The following is a 16273-nucleotide window of genomic DNA, read 5'->3' as shown; positions in this document are numbered from 1 at the left end:
GGGGGAGAATCTGAAAGGGAGGGGGGCGGTTAGGACCCTAGACCGGAGGCTCATGTCCTGCAGGGGCAGCGTCGTGTCGCCTCAAACCTCAGACTTCTTATTATAATGCCACTCAGTGTAGTTTGTCAAACACACACAGTGACACGGAGTACATGTGCAAGAATGCGGTGATTACTGTAAACACTGTGCGGACGAAGCAAGTGCAGAAACGAAGAGGTGAAGTTTAAGGAGAGCAAAAAAACTGTTCTGCAAGCCAGGACAAGAAAGAGGCCTCCTAGCATGAAACCAGCCATTTCCTTGGAACAAGTGTTTAAAAAAAACAACATATTTACAGTAGATCTGATGGCTTCTCTCAGAGTTTATTTCATAGCTCACACACACTCTGGAATGACCACCAGGTATGCTGGAGTAGGAAATATTTCAGGATTCAAAACATGCTTCTCTGGCAGTGTTTAGTCTGAATGGCTGCAGGTGATAGTTCAAGGTTGTGTGTTGCAACTGTGGAGCAAGTCTGATGGAGCTGATAGGGACTCTGACAGACGGAGACAGTCCTGCCCCGGTCATCCAGAGGCCATGTTGTTGTACCTCCACGTCATGTTGTCTCTTCTAGTGGCCGAATTAGACGCTTGTACAAGGATATAAATAAAGCCAAACTTTGGTTTTAATCTTAAAACAAGTCAATATATTCAACCATCCTTAAATGAATTACGTTTTTTAGTATTTGCTGGGTTTTTGTATAAATGTGTGTTTTTATTCGACAGCAATAGAACAACTGAACCAAAAAATGATTTGAATCATATTGAAAAGAAATGGAGTCACAGTTTTGTATTTTATTAAAAACTTATTTTATCTTTATCTTATCTCAATATTAATTTGTTACTTTGATAGCACTCTTATTGACACATGTTTTATTTATTTATTTTATTACGTTTCCATAGCAATCAAATGTAAACACAACTTATTTTTTCAATAGTAGGGCACAGCCACGCCCCCTTTAGATAGTTGATCTCTGATTGGACGGAAGCGGTGCGTTCACGGTCTGACTGCTGCTCAGGTGGAGGCAGATACCGGACACACAGACACACCATGCTGCTCCTCTACGTCGAGGAGACGGAGGGAAACTTCTTTGCAAACTAAACACCGGCTGTCTGAGCTTCAGTTGGACTTTTTCTGGTACTTTTTTTTAACTTTTGAAACTGAGGAATGTAAAAAAAAGAAAAGTGGACTGAAGTGGACTTTATCACTGAAAAAAGGACTTTATCAATGGTAAAATTGAACTTGTTTACAATGAGAAGATTTAGATTTTAGTCGATCATTTGTTTTGTTTTGTAATTTATCACTGGTGAAGCTGTTTTTGTTATTTATATCTCAATTGACGTGATGTGTTTAAGACACTGACAGGGAGTGGGATTTAAAAGCGCTCTTCTCAATAACTTCTTCATTTGCACCCAAAGAACAAATTACAAAGCGAAGAAAAGTATCCCACGAGGAGAAGGGAAGCTTCTATGGATGTTTTTTTGTCCGAGAGCCGTGAGTCTGGACCTGCTCCGGGGATGGAGCGCGCATCTGAGCCGCGGAGATCCTCGCCTCGATAGAGCAGCAGCAGCGCCGCACCTGACCGTGAATGTAACACCGCGCTGACAGCAGCCAGGATCTACTATGTCCTCGCTACTGGACAGGTAAGAGTCTTTCCGATCAAATCCTGCAGCAAGTTTGAGTTAAAGTCATAAAAATGACGTGTTTCTTCTAAAATAAAGAGAGTATAAGTCACTGTTAGTTTGTTCTTTTTATCTCACCAAGTATGTTCTTTAATGTCTTGTTTATGAAATGTACTTCTTAACTTTATTAAAAAATAATCAATAATTCAATTTGATTAATCAATAAATAACACGATCCACAACTTAACTTTCAAGTATCAAGTTAAAGCCTGCTGCCTGTGAGATACGAATGTAAGTTAATATTTACCATCTTTAAGGGCAGACAGTCCCAGTGACTTGACAGACATGATATATATGTCTGTAAAAAAAAAAAAAGTTGACTTTTGAACCTCGAGAAAGTGGCAGCAGCTGAACATGTAGCTACTGCTGTGATAGTGCAACTGTTGGCTGTGCACTCCATCCATTCAGAGACTCGTTCTTTATCTGTTGAATGTCAGCATCTATAAATACACGACTCGTATTTGATCCACTTTCATCCCTGCAAGAGCAAACACACTTGAATGGCTGCTGAAAGTTGAGTTCTTTGCTCCAAGAGTCGTAAATTCTGGAGGCAATAAAGTATCTTTCTGGTCTTCATTTGAGCCTTCATTTAAAGTACATTTATGCCCCGAGTTTAAAGTGTCAAAGGAAGTGTGCAAGGGTATTTGTCAGATGTCAGGAAGTTTGGCTCAGGGCACCTTTCTGTCTACTTTAGGAAGAATGTTTGGGAATGAGCCACCAGCACCGTGAACAGATTTAATCTACTTACCATGGAACACTGGGCATATAGCTTCAAAACCAGGACTGTAATTTACAGGTGATGATGTCACTGTTCCCTGCAGGGAGGAATTTTTCTCCCTGTGGTTGTGAACTGGGAACACGGTAGAGAAACCACAGCTTTTGAGGAACTTGTTTTAATGCACTGAAAGTCACAACTGATCCACGTTGGATATTTCATAGCTGACATATTTCCCCTCTACACGTCAGACCCAATGTAACGCTGAAGCAAAGATCTCTCGTCCGGACTTAATTTGTCGCAGTTGTTGCCGAGCTTAACGGGGAGGGACGCCCCATGATGGGCTCCAGATGCAAACACATCTGTTTGATTCACAGCTTGAAGGTGTTGGCAATGATGCTCCGCTGATGTTTCTCTCCGTAGGTTTGATCACAACTTCGTTTTCATCCGAAAAAGTAACTCATGGATTTGCTGATATCTGGTTAAGTAACCGCAGAGTTGATATTTTTATACACGTCAACTAGTATTTCAAAAGCTTTTATGGAGAATACTTGGCTTCCTTAAGTTCTTTTGGTGTGGATTTATCCATCCCTCACTCTTGACGGCTGTAAATCTGACTGACGGCTGGAACATAGCCTCTGACAGCTTTGTTACATACTCTATGGTTTGGTTAACAGTTTCATCGAGTCCAGAATCTTTTGTTTTGAATCTACTTTTGACAATATGATGGTGATGAACCTAAAGGAGACATTCGTCTTCTTTTTGTCCTTCTACTTTGGGATTACAAATAGTGTTGCACATATACTTTGAAGTGTGTGATATAACTTGATTAACCTAGTTACCTATTTTGGGTTTGGACCTGGAGGAAAGGTGGCTGGTCCTGAGACCCTCATAACGGATAATGCGTAGAGATCACGATTAAGACATTTTAGAGTTGCTGCTTGTAAACGTTGACGCTAATGCTAACTAGCACTGTCCATTTGGCAATGTAGTTTCCAATTACTTCTACACTTGTGTAAACACCCACTATCTTAAATGGCGCAGGGGTGCATGAAATGCCAGGTCGATTCGATGAGTTATTGGTGAAGGAAGTCAAGTATTACAGGGTCTTGTTCACAAGTGGACGGATGGCGCTTGAGGTGGTTTGATTGATGGATGCATCCTTAATAGTATGCAGAAAAGCTTGGTCATCTAGAAAAAGCTCTGAGTAGAACCATTTGAGTGGGCTCTGGGATCTTGTCAGAATGTCTCATGGATGTCTGTCTTTTGTGGTTTCCTTGTTATGACCACCTAGATACAAACAAAAGACCCATTGGAGGGATTATGTCTCACAGTTGACTTGGGAACGCCTCCGAGTTTCCAGAGGAGATTTAGAGGAGATTACTTAGGAGTGGCCACAGCCTAGGGTTCCTCATTGGCATTCATGGTGGACATTATTTCTGTTTTCCACTTTACTTTCTCTACAACCAAAGTGTCCCGATTTCTTTCATCGTTTTAGATGTTTATAATAAAGCGACAACTAGGTTAGGAGGAATTATAATTAAATACGGACATGAAATGTTTTAGTATCTTGCACTTATCCAACAGGAACAACTACGGAAACAGTTTGTAAAAAAAAAAAAAATTACTCAATATATTCTGTAAATAACTACTGTACTATACAGTGAAAGAAAAACCAAAGAATTATTGAACATTTTTTTCCCAGAAAAAAGTATATCAGGCAAATTACGTGAAAGTTCTACAATTATTGGTGTTTAAAAAAAATATATATATTTTAGTCAGTCAATTCTATAACTAACAATTTTCCAAAATGATTTGACACTTGAAACATTAGTCAATAACTTTATCATAATCATGATCGGATACTTTTCTTCAACCATGGGTCCCCAACCTTTTTTGCACCACAGTTTTCAGGTTTCCAGAGGAGATTTAGAGGAGATTACTTAGGAGTGGCCACAGCCTAGGGTTCCTCATTGGCATTCATGGTGGACGTTATTTCTGTTTTCCACTTTACTTTCTTTACTACCAAAGTGTCCCGGTTTCTTTCATGGTTTTAGATTTTTATAATAAAGTGACAACTAGGTTAGGAGGAATTATAATTAAATAAGGACATGAAATGTTTTATTTTACAAAACTTAAACTAAAAAATGGCAATTTTTAAGACATTTAAATTTATTTTCCCCAAGTCTGGGTCCACTTTATTACAGACAATACCTATTCTGTTTAGGGTAACTTAAATGATGCATGATGCAGAAAGACCAAACAAATCATTAGGGAAATTCTTTGGGGGGGACAAGCTGTATTTTATTTCTTATTCAACACAGATTTAATTTTCTTCTCAGTTAAGGCCACATGTTCATTGAAAGGGAATCTGATTTGAGGATCTAAGTTTGAAAAATACATGCTTTGGGACAAAGAGCGTCGTTGAAGTCAGTCACCCGGGTCATCATCAGTTTAGCGGTTTGTAACCGGGAATGGGGTTTGGCTGCAGCTTCTAAAAGATTTCATCCAAAAAATGTCATCATCTCTAACTAACTAGATCCATGTTGACATGTCCTGAGAATGATCCCGTCAGCGGAGGTTGAAATAAGGAAAGCCTTTGAAGCTGGGAACAGTCCCAGTATCACTCGTGTTCATCTCGGCAACATCTTGCGAGAGGACCTGAGAGGCTTGGCTTCATTCAAAGTGGCTGTGGAAGGATAATCTCATAATCCCTGAGGTATGACGTCGCACAAAGTTTGTCCTCGCTGTCGCGGAGAGAAGTGAAGCGATGTGAAGCAAAACAAAGTGGAGGGACTGGAGTTGAGCAACAGTCTAGACAGTATGGCAACAGTGAAAATCCAACATAATGTGTCTCTGGTTGGTTAAAACGTTGTTTTCAGGGCGAGTGATGCACTTTGTCATCGAAGTGAAGCAGCTGCAGCTCAACAAAGAATCTTCGAACAAGTGCTCAAAGACGCTCATGAAAGAGTCCGGGGTCGATTGTGTTCCCCGCATTCAACCCCGCCACGGATGGAGGGGTCAGAGTCGAGCCGCAGATCTGATCGTCAACATCTGTGAGAGCTTGTGTGAAATGATTCAGCCCTGTGTTCCATATAACCATCGGACCCTCCAGCGAGCCGTCCACAACCCTGGGCGGGTCAAAGACGAGTCTCAATGAGCGGGTTCAAAGGTCGAGACCTGCCCCTATTTGGCACAACAGCTTTGCTTTTCCAAGCCCAGCGGGTTCAATGGTTGTTGTAAAAAAGGACGTCTGAGGGTCACCATGCAGAAACGCTTAAGTCCAAAATCCTAGTACGCCGTCAGGTGTTTCCAGCCTGGATGTGACTCACACCTATTTTGGGGTCAAAGGTCACATTCTCACATGCAGTTTTTTCCAGACTGCAGTCCCTTAATAGCCGCAATGTAATTGCGTGATAACAACGTGGAGGGTTGTTTATTTGTGCAAGGTGCGTGCGTGACTGTCAGGGTGTGTCGATCTCAAGGTTTGTGAGTTCAACCTCCGGAGAAGCCACTTTTCGCTGCGAAGAAAGACGGGATTATCAGATCCTGACTGAATCCTACTTTAGACCTATTTTGACTTTCCCGACGCATACATATTGTAGAGACTAATTGAAGCTATATATTTTTTTATAATATAATAATAATTTAGGAAACTTTTTTATCTTTTTAACTGCTGGCCCAATCTATCAGCTAAATACAGTGTTTGCACATATGACTCAATATATTCTGTAAATAATTACTGTACTATACAGTGAAAGAAAAACCATAGAACCATTGAACATTTTTTTTCCCAGAAAAAAATATATCGGGCAAATTACGTGAAAGTTCTGCATTAATTGATGTTTAAAAAATAAATTATATTTTTGGTCAGCAAATTCTATAACTAACAATTTGCCAAAATGATTTGACACTTGAAACATCAGACAATAACTTTATCATGATCATGATCGGATACATTTCTTACAACCATGGGTCCCCAACCTTTTTTGCACCACAGTTTTCAGTTTTTGAGTAAACCTGTCAAGAGTGGCAGGATAATGTTACTTCGGAAGAAACAAAAACATCTTTGAGAAAGTAATAACTGGTGGAACAGAAATTATATGATTTAATTTTTGTTTCTGTGAGTCCTGGCAACAAATGCCTAACAGACTGGTACTGGTCAGTTGGGGACCACTGTCTTAAACTGTCACCTTTAACTCTAAAACATCGTCCGATCATTTTAACCGACCCATTGAAGGGATTGACAAGGATTTATTTCTCCTAAATTGTCGCTCTCTCAGTAGCAATGCAATCATGTGATCTTACTATACTATCTTATCACCTTTCACATTTCCATACAAGCAGCACAACCAGCATCAATTCTCCTTAAACATTGTAAACATCATTATATTTAGATCACAAGTCACTTCCTAGTGCAGTTGCCGCCCACGATACTTGAAAGAGAAGCTGCCTCTGTGATGGCTGAATATCTCATAAGTGTTCCCGCGGTTTCTCCTGATGTTTTCCTGCCTGAAGCCAAGTGGAACAGTTTAAGGCTTTTAGGAAATGACGACCCTTCAAAGTGAAGTTAGGTGTTGCTTTTGTTAAATGACTGCAGCTACAATAAACAAGTTTTTTTTTTCTAAAAGTCTTTCCCTCCCAATGTCTCGAAGCCATTCACTCATGTGCTGCTATATAGGCTTAACGAGAGGCGGGGAGGCGGGCCGACCCCTGTCACCTCTGGAAGGGCCCCTGTGGTGAGGGGGCCAATCAGTCAGTGACCAGAACTGCTCTCTTTTCATGCTCACTGACAGAAAGCAAAGGTCAAGCAAAACTCTGGAAAACGACTTCATCTTCTAGATAAATACTTGAAATTAAGTGGATTACTTCTGTCTGTGGAATCATCCCAGAGTGGATGTTTCCTATTGGCTCCATTTGTTAGTACTTTAATCTGATCCGTGGCAAGTCAAACTGAGCCTCTTCCTTCTATGCTTGACAGCCACGAGTCCTTGTCAATAATGTAATTTAGTAACTTTATAATCCAGCCATTAAAGTGTTCTTGTTCAATTAATCAATTAAACAAAACTTTAAATATATTTTGATGCAGGCCAAAAGAAGAATGAATTAAAAGACAAATGGTCTACAGTTTTATTTCTATGAGACAATTATCTGGCAATTATGGTGACTTTTTAAGAAGGCTTTGACGCTTTGAAAGATACAAAACTTGAAGTTTTTTCTTTCTTTTCTTGAGAGCTGGATAATCAGCTCTTCACCCGCTACATATATTGGAAGAGTTGATACATATTGATGGTTACCAGGCGAGCATCCATTGCAACATAACTGAAGTAGGGCAGTTCTACAAAACCATGGCTTTTTCTTCTTTAAAAAAAACATTTTCAATACATTTAAATGAATCTATTAATCTGAGATGGATACAATCTGCAGAAAATATTTTTCATCCTCAGGCAAAAATATCTGTAAATATTATAATTCAAAAAATATATATATATATTTGGAAACAAATGTTTCCTGTTATAAAAATGGTTTGGTTTGTGATTGAAATAGAGAATTACTTGATACTATTACTATAGATGCTAATCTTTAAAATATACAAAGATACAAAGTGTTAAATTCACCTTTGAATGTCTGGGGGTAGCACAGTCGTTTGCTAGCTTTTTTAACGATATGTTAAAAGTAAAAAAAAACCAGCAAATACATTAGAATATGGTCATTTTTTGGTGGGAAATTGCCTACTTGGCTACCGCAGGATTTTCTTTGGTATAATCTGCGGTTCGTTCAACCAAAATTAAAATTTCACTTATTTTCTACTCACTCTCATGTGGACTAAGAGTTGGGATTATTGGTTTTAGAGTAATATAGTCCTTTTTAGAGTTCTAGACAAAAATGTATGTCCATTGAATTATAAATCTCAGTTGTCTTGGTGTTCATCTCCATCAAAAAAGACACTTAAAAATATCCAAACACCTCCATGGTGCTCGTCTATTACGTCCATCTTGTATTGAAGCCACGATTAGAGAATTTTATTATACAAGAAGATTTCAGATACATCTGAATTCTTATGTCAGTTGGAACTTTCTCAACATTGGGGAATTTTCCACGATCTTGGTGATAATGGCTTAATAGTGTCCAATTGTACTTACAAAAAACATGAATTATGTCATTTGAACACTTTTTATAAATTGAGATTTGATGAAATAGGCTGGAAACAAATTAACCAGTTTCCCTGGAATGACCTCATAGATATGCACTTCCTTAAAGATGGACCACCTAGTCTGGCCCAGTAGCAAGTCTCTTGGGCTCGGGTGTGTCATGACTTTCAACAAAACAAGACCATGTCAGTCTGGTTGTGATCTCATGTGCTGTCTCTCTTGATGCACAGAATATATTGAGATAAAACTGGTATCCACGTGAAAGCAGCTCACGTTTTAAACGGGACTCGATCAAAATACCTTCACAGCAGTCACTCCCTTCTTTCTTATCTCCCTCCGTCTGTTTTGGTCAAGACGACCTTCTTCACAAATCACTTCCCGAGTGTTGCCAAAGAGGAAGCGGGCTGTTTAGAGGGCCAGGCTGCTCACCGGACCGTGTGGGAGATGTGTATCGTTTAATTGGATGGATGACTACTGACTTGGGCCAGCTCCAGAAAGTGTGTGTGTGTGTGTGTCGTGTCGACACTCCAGGGACAGATGTGTGCATCAGAGGAGTGAGTCCATCTAGACGGACCTATAAAGTCATGAGTAAAGTCTCCGTCTGTCAGAGAGGGATGTGGGTTTTTCCGGGAATCGGTGTCACTTCTGAGAACTTCCACTTAAACTTTGATGAGTCGATGACTCAAGAAGATCAACATCGCTTCAGGTTTAAGTCACGGCTTCACTTTTGTTATGAGCACAGGTCTTCAGTTCCTCCTGCTTCTCATGGCAGTCTGTCACTTCATCTACTTCTGTTGAAAGAATGGTCAGCTCAACTTTATACACCTGGATGAACCAACTCAATAAAATTGTGTATTTACCAAACTGTCTATGACTGGAAGTACGAGTGTGATGTTTAATTCTTTGAGACTTACTTTATCTTAATTATTGCTGTGTTTTTCTTTTAACTTCCCCATTGAATTCCTTTCCTTCAATATGTGTTTTACTCCTTTTTTACTCTCTAGGTATTCTCTGTACGATTGTTGACATCAATCATGTCTGCTCCTTATCTAACCTGGCATATTTATAGCTCAACATGAACATTAATCTCTTAAACAAATCTGTGAATTTATCTTAATGCCGGAGGAGATTTTTTTAGGGAGAAATAAACTGTAAAAAGTTCAAACAGTTTGTTCAAAGCTGATGCTCTGAAAGTAAAATTAATAATAATAAAATAATAAATAATAATAAAACAAATATCTTGGCATAATGTGAGATAAGAAGCATCAACAACATTAGTTGATACTTCCATCGTTGACACATTGAAGTTATATTTCTCCTGCTTGTTATAATATAACTTTCTTGTCCTTTTTTTCAATCTGCAAACAGACAAAAATAATATTAAAAGACCATAATAAAGCGTATTTATAGTTGATTGAGGTAGATGACGTCATTTGATCTATTTCAGAGTAATACGATCATAATTGTGCGAAAATTCCGGTGGAATAATGATCCGGACCTTTGGTCCCGAGCTTGACATGACCGTCTGTGATTATTTGTAGATCTAATGAGCTGTCAATCAAGTCTTCTCATAAGCGTTAAATGAACAGTAATTATTGTGTTTATTTTGTGCGAACAGGAAGTTCTCTCTGTGCCAGACTCTGACCTTCATCCTGCTGCTGCTCGCCCCGGCCTGCTGCACCTCCTCCTCGTCCTCCTCCTCCTCTTCGTCGCAGAGAGTAAGTAACTCACCGACGGTGATCCTCAGCATCACCGTGTCACAGTGAAGTTTCAGACATTGATCATGATGTGTGATTCTGATCATGAAGTGCCTCAAGTTTTTCCTTAAATATAGATGTTGGTCCTGTTTTCACTCTGATAAAAAGTCAATATTGAGAAAAAGATAACTTGTATTACTGAACAAATAATTAAAAAAATCAATCGAAACACCTCAGCAATACATTTATTCAATGAACTAATGTTTCCAAATCAATATTTATCTAATAAATTCAACTTTAAAGTCACAAAATCTTGCTTTTTCTCTGCTTTAACACAACTATGTGTTTTGATTGCTTCATCCAACTAAACTGAGCAATTAAATAAAAACCACGGATTCCATCTCCATTCAAATCTACTTTTATTGCCCTAATGTGGAAACATAAATAAATATCTGTCCGTTATTTGATTTTTCCCCACTTGTAACCTCAGGCTGTTTCTAATTTTTCACCTTCGTGATCCGTCTGACGGAGTTAATTGATTGTAATTGAGCTAATTTGTGGAGAAAATCTCCTGCGTCTTTGCTTTGACAGAGTAAAATGGAGATTATTTGGATAATAAAGCGGCTTCAGACGCGAGCGGGTCGACGGGTCCTGCGGGGAGTTGATTAGATTGTTTTTGTAGCGTGTTTATCTTCGGGGTTTATTTTGTCTCGGAAGTGTTCTCCGTGATTGCCGCGGCGTCTATCTTTCATCACCGTTTGCCCTGTCGCCACGGAGACGACCACCCCCTCCGCCCCCCTCGTCTCCGAGGGCCCACGGTGTATCCAGACACGAGATAGGACTCACGACATCAAGCCCAAGAATGTAGTGTTGACTCGACACACTTGAGACGTATCTGCCAGTGGCTGATGGAAACACTTCCAGCTGACTTTTTAAAAAGTCGGTGTGAAATGTTGAACATAAACACACCAGTTGTGATGAAAGTTTTCATTTGTTTTCACCAGAAAATAAATATCAATCGAGGCTAACAACCAATGCTAATGTTGCTACGTAGCTGTTGCATACATTCTTACATTAAAGAGATGATTCTAAAAGACTGGTAAACACATTTCCAGTGCTCATAACCTTTTTATTTAACTATATTCTTATTTCATATTGTGTTTTTTTTTTCCTGCAGCAGCCTCACACTTTATCATTAGTCTTATTCCTGCTGCTGTGAAATTTCACATTCAAACTTTTGCTTTTTGTAAGCAGACATGTTTTTGTTGTTCTCATGTATTCTTTTCCATGTTTCATTATGATTAATATTCCTTATATTATAAACAATAATGTGATAGCTGCGGTTCAACGTCTTCATGTATGTTGAATAGATTGTTGAGTTTCCCACTGTTCAACAATTCCCATTAAATCTGCTTAAAAGTTTTTTTTCTTTCCATCGCTTCACTTTCAACCAAATGCAAAAGTTGATTACGACTATATTCTTTAAAAAAAACACTCATACCTTGTGTAGTAGAACATTTTTTCTGGTGTTAATATGAGCTATAATATAATTATCTTTCAGAGAACCTATTGACATTATGTTGAATCAGGGAATCCTTTCATTTAATGAGAGTAATAATATTTTATATACAAGAGCAGTAAAGGTGAGTCACGTCTGCACGTCTCCAATAACAGAAACCATCACAGATCAGTTATTTTTAAAGGCTATACAACCAATTTAGTATTATGATTGAGAATTTTATTCTTGGCTCCCTTGTTGCTTAACAACGTTTTATAATGGAATTCTCATTAGTATCTGTGTATGTCATCCTGGTCCAGTTATTCTTTTTAACAATTCATATTTTCATTGAAGACGTTTATTATCTTGTTACCTATATGCTTACATTCTTACAGTACATCACATGTTGCCTTTAAATTCCAAAATATTTCTGCTAATGTAAAGCGGAAGGGTTTACTTGGAAGGTCAAAAGTCATTTTCATTCCTGTAGAACGGCTGGTCACGTCGACTCCAACTGTTATCAACGCTAAGTTGACGGACGGCTCACACTAATGAGGGGATCCTGAGGTGACCTAGTCCATCAGATATGATGGGAATTCAAAGCAAAGGTCAATTGCAGCTGTGTGTGTGTGTGTGTGTGTGTGTGTGTGTGTGTGTGTGTGTGTGTGTGTGTGTGTGTGTGTGTGTGTGTGTGTGTGTGTGTGTGTGTGTGTGTGTGTGTGTGTGTGTGTGTGTGTGTGTGTGTGTGTGTGTGTGTGTGTGCGGCTCAGTTAAGTATGTGATGAAAGTACTTGTGTTTTTTGTATGTCCCTGTGATACATGGATTCTAATCAGCTCGCTAAATATTTTACAATAAAGTATCTTTCAATCATTTTTACTTTATTTTGCACATGTTTTTTTTAAGTCGGATATAACTGGATAAACAGTGATGGGAACCTTTGAACTTGCTGTGACAAGTGTGTATCTCATTGTAATATTGTCAATTAAACCATCGTGATTATTTGTACATCTTTGCTCTTCCATGCTATTCCTTCCTAAGATGTCAGTTCAACTCTTATTGGAAGTTTTTGAACATTTGTTGACCTATATCTGATCTTTACCTTCTCAACAACATCAAAATTAATTTCCACTGATTTAAGCGAATCATCCGGCGGGCCACATACAATAACAAGTTTGACTCTGACTCAATGTAAATGGTGGTAAACCAAGGAGACGTTTCATCTCTTAATGTCCTCAATCACATTTCCAGTCTTCAGATGTCCTCAGTCCACCGGCAGCCGATACACTTGTGTGTAAGTGTGTGTACAAGTTCGTCAGCGAAGAGAGGAGGGAACGCTGCCAGTTTCGCTCGTCCTCCGGGGAATAAACTGCGGAATGTGTTTGAGGAGTGTCATGGAGAATCCTCTAATCACTTTTTTTGTTTGTCTGAGATGTGTCCGGCTCTCCAGCTCCATTTCATACACCGATGACTCCTCAAATTGGCTTTATTGCCCGGAACATTCTTGGCCATGATTTTCTTCTTCTTTTTTTTTAGCCTGAACTGATCTGTGAAACATGTTGTTCTTTCTCCTCACAAGTTAAATCCTGCTGCACTCACGCACGCACACTTTCCCCATGTTAGCTTAAGTCCTGCTGACAGTTGCCATTTGCTGCCCGGCAGCCTTTGACAGGCGGTACGTCAAATCAGACCGAAGAGAGTCAAGAAAGATTCGAATTATGAAGGGATAGGATGTGAGCTTGTGATCTAAGAATGCTCTCAAAAAAAGTCCTGCGTGTTTAACCTGAGTTTTGCTACTTGTTCTTCTGTTCCGACCCAGTCCTCCTGGAGACCCGTGTGGGCTCACTCTGGCGAAGCGGCGTCCAGCAGACTGACCCGAGTGCGCCGGCAGCTGCACTTGAGGAATGACTGGGCCAGCTGGAGCGGCTGGTCGGTGTGCTCTCGCACTTGTGGGTCGGGAGCATCAGTGCGGACCAGGACCTGTATAACCAGGTGGGACGAAGCAGCGGGAGAATCTCATCAATTATCGCTCGGCTCATTTTACCGTCGGCTCTCTGTGGAAACAAGTCTGACACTCGCTGAACCCACCCGAGGATTCGTAGCTCTTATAAACACACTTTCGGAGTTTTGGGAGTCAAAGTTTAAAGGTCAAGTTTGTGTTGAGTCTTGTCTATTATAAACATGTAGACAGAAATGGGAAGATCCATCGCAAGTGATTGGCAGCTTATCTGGCACATTTACCTTTTCAATTTAACACAAAATATAGGACAATTTTTTAATGGATAGTTTAAAGAAGACACTATTATTTAATTCCCTTATAGTAACTGGAGGTAAATAAGTGAAACATTTTAGCCTAATTATTCTCCTTGTGGTTGTGATTGACAGGAACCCGCTGGGCGGACCGTGTGGAGGAGATCCCAGACAATACAAGATCTGCAACACCAAGGTCAGTTTAAAAAAAACAAAAATCTTCCTTCAATGAATGTTCTTCTGGTGTTTGCTCATGCTGGCAGCGAAGGTGTGGTCATTGAACCTGGCGCTCTCTGTGGGTGTGATCAGGAATTTCAACGACATATTAAACTTTTTATGGCATCAAGGTTTAGAATTTCATTCAGTCAGGTATCAGCCGTGCCACGGTGTGTGTGTTTGTGAGAGTGTGTGTGTGTGTGTGTGTGTTTGGACAGGCCGCCTCTCCGTGCCCCTCGTGGATTAAAGGCTGAGGGTGGAGATAGGTTTCAGCTTGTTTTAGCGCGTTAGAATGTGTGTTCCAGTTGCACGTTGAAATTATTAAGTGAGACAACTCTGGTGAGATGATGCAAAGCATTCTACATTCAAATGAGGTTGTTAAGGGAATATAATTCCTTAAAAAACATTAATTAATGCACAATAAATGTCTGGATATGCTTTATTTGTATCTAGTTAAGTTATTACTTTTTCAAGGTCTAGCTGTTCCCAACATTTACTCTGATTCATTGTCATATCTGAACAGGATGTTTCAATCCTCACAAATGATAATGTCTGCAGGAGTGTCCCCCGGGGTCAGAAGACTTCCGACAAATGCAGTGTGCTGCCTTCAATAACCGGCCGCTGGTGACTGGAAGCTCCTTCAAGTGGACGACATTTCATGGAGGTCAGTGTTAGTCGGAGGCACATGAACATCTCCTTCATTACTACAAAGAAAACCATTTTTTTCACATTGCACTGTAAAAAAAGAAACATATTATAACATTTTTTATATCTTTGATTCCACTATTCTGATCACCGCTGCTAAGAAAAAATCTTGTTATAGATTACTTTTTATTAGACAAATAATTATTTTGATTAGATTTTATGAAGCCTAGAAAAAAAACTTTTTAGCAAGAATGGTCTATTACCAGCTAATAATCTAGTGATGTTGCTACTATCTGTGAATAACCCAACATTTGCATTCCAAAATCGGTTCTTAAAGGGTTATTATGCATATCTGAGAAAATAAAATTGAATGCTTGAATGAGAAGAGACGTGTTATAATAGAATTTATGATGGCAAATATAGGCATTAAAAAGGCATATATTAAAACTCCCCTTTCTGAAATGATGATTTTTAATATTGCTGTGACATGTTTTTCAGTTTGAAATTCACAAAACAGTGAAAAACAACACTTGGACCAAATAAAATCAGGAAAACCTTACTTGTTGTGGAATTAGAGTGGAAATTGCAAACTTAAAGTAACAAATTATGATTATGAAGGAATGTCAGACATCTCCAATCAGGCATACAAAGTTGATTTGAATTTAACTGATGAATAGTGTGGGCTTTATCAAGTTACCATCTTGATGTTTGTGAGACTCTTTTCTGTCTGACCATTAACTTCATTTCATGTTCAAAAAGTCCATTTCTTCAACTTTCCCACATTCAACTGACGGACTCAACCGTCCCCTGCCAGGTTCTGATCCCTGTGAGCTCAGCTGCCTGGCCTTGGGTCATAACTTCTACTACAACTTTGGCCGCGTGCTGGACGGCACAGCTTGCGAGAAGGAACCCGGAGCCGTGTGTGTGAACGGACGCTGCCTGGTAAGCACAACGAAAAAACGTGCTCCTGCTTTAATAACAGTCATGTAAAAACGCTCCAGTTCTCCAAAAATCAATCAGGCCTTTTCTCTTCTCGTCTTCTTCCTCCTCAACCTCGAATGTTATTACAGAAATACCTCACCATTGTAAGCGGTGACCCACAGTGACAGTGTGCTTTTGATAAAGTAAATCTGTAGCAGATTCCTGTCAAGGCGAGTTCTCTCGGGACACTCAAGCTCCATCAACAGCGTTTCACTTCTTTTATTCGCCACTTATTCAATTAGTTCAATGAGGTTTGCACAAGCTCTTTAGCTCTGGATGAATAATAGCACTTGTCGGGCACGGCTTGAGGCGCTCCCTACTTCTACCCTCGTGGTCATGTGGTCTCGCCTCCAGCTGCTCAACTTTACTTCCCACTCATGGGCGTCCTTGCCCAGTAAATAAC

At 39.5% G+C, this 16273-nt stretch overlaps 1 protein-coding gene across 2 annotated transcripts in view; it reads left to right on the top strand.

The window, feature by feature from the left end:
• Positions 1 to 1036: 1036 nt before the first annotated feature.
• Positions 1037 to 16273, top strand: part of adamtsl5 (ADAMTS like 5) — a 28835-nt gene continuing 13598 nt past the window's right edge. The window contains exons 1-7 of one of the 2 annotated variants that reach the window (XM_087794367.1): positions 1037 to 1173; positions 1455 to 1679; positions 10204 to 10303; positions 13598 to 13770; positions 14164 to 14224; positions 14803 to 14908; positions 15704 to 15831. In XM_087794367.1, the coding sequence (XP_087650493.1) occupies positions 1660 to 1679; positions 10204 to 10303; positions 13598 to 13770; positions 14164 to 14224; positions 14803 to 14908; positions 15704 to 15831 (588 nt within the window). In that variant the 5' untranslated portion in view covers positions 1037 to 1173; positions 1455 to 1659. Of the gene's footprint in view, positions 1267 to 1454; positions 1680 to 10203; positions 10304 to 13597; positions 13771 to 14163; positions 14225 to 14802; positions 14909 to 15703; positions 15832 to 16273 lie in introns of both variants that reach the window. The other variant, XM_087794366.1, reaches the window with a different exon arrangement.

The sequence above is a fragment of the Callionymus lyra genome, chromosome 6 (assembly GCF_982586985.1).
Source record: "Callionymus lyra chromosome 6, fCalLyr1.hap1.1, whole genome shotgun sequence".
In the NCBI taxonomy this organism is placed as follows: domain Eukaryota; kingdom Metazoa; phylum Chordata; class Actinopteri; order Syngnathiformes; family Callionymidae; genus Callionymus; species Callionymus lyra.
The sequence above is the reverse complement of the archived record's forward strand: the minus strand, read 5'-3'. Positions and strand labels throughout refer to the sequence as shown.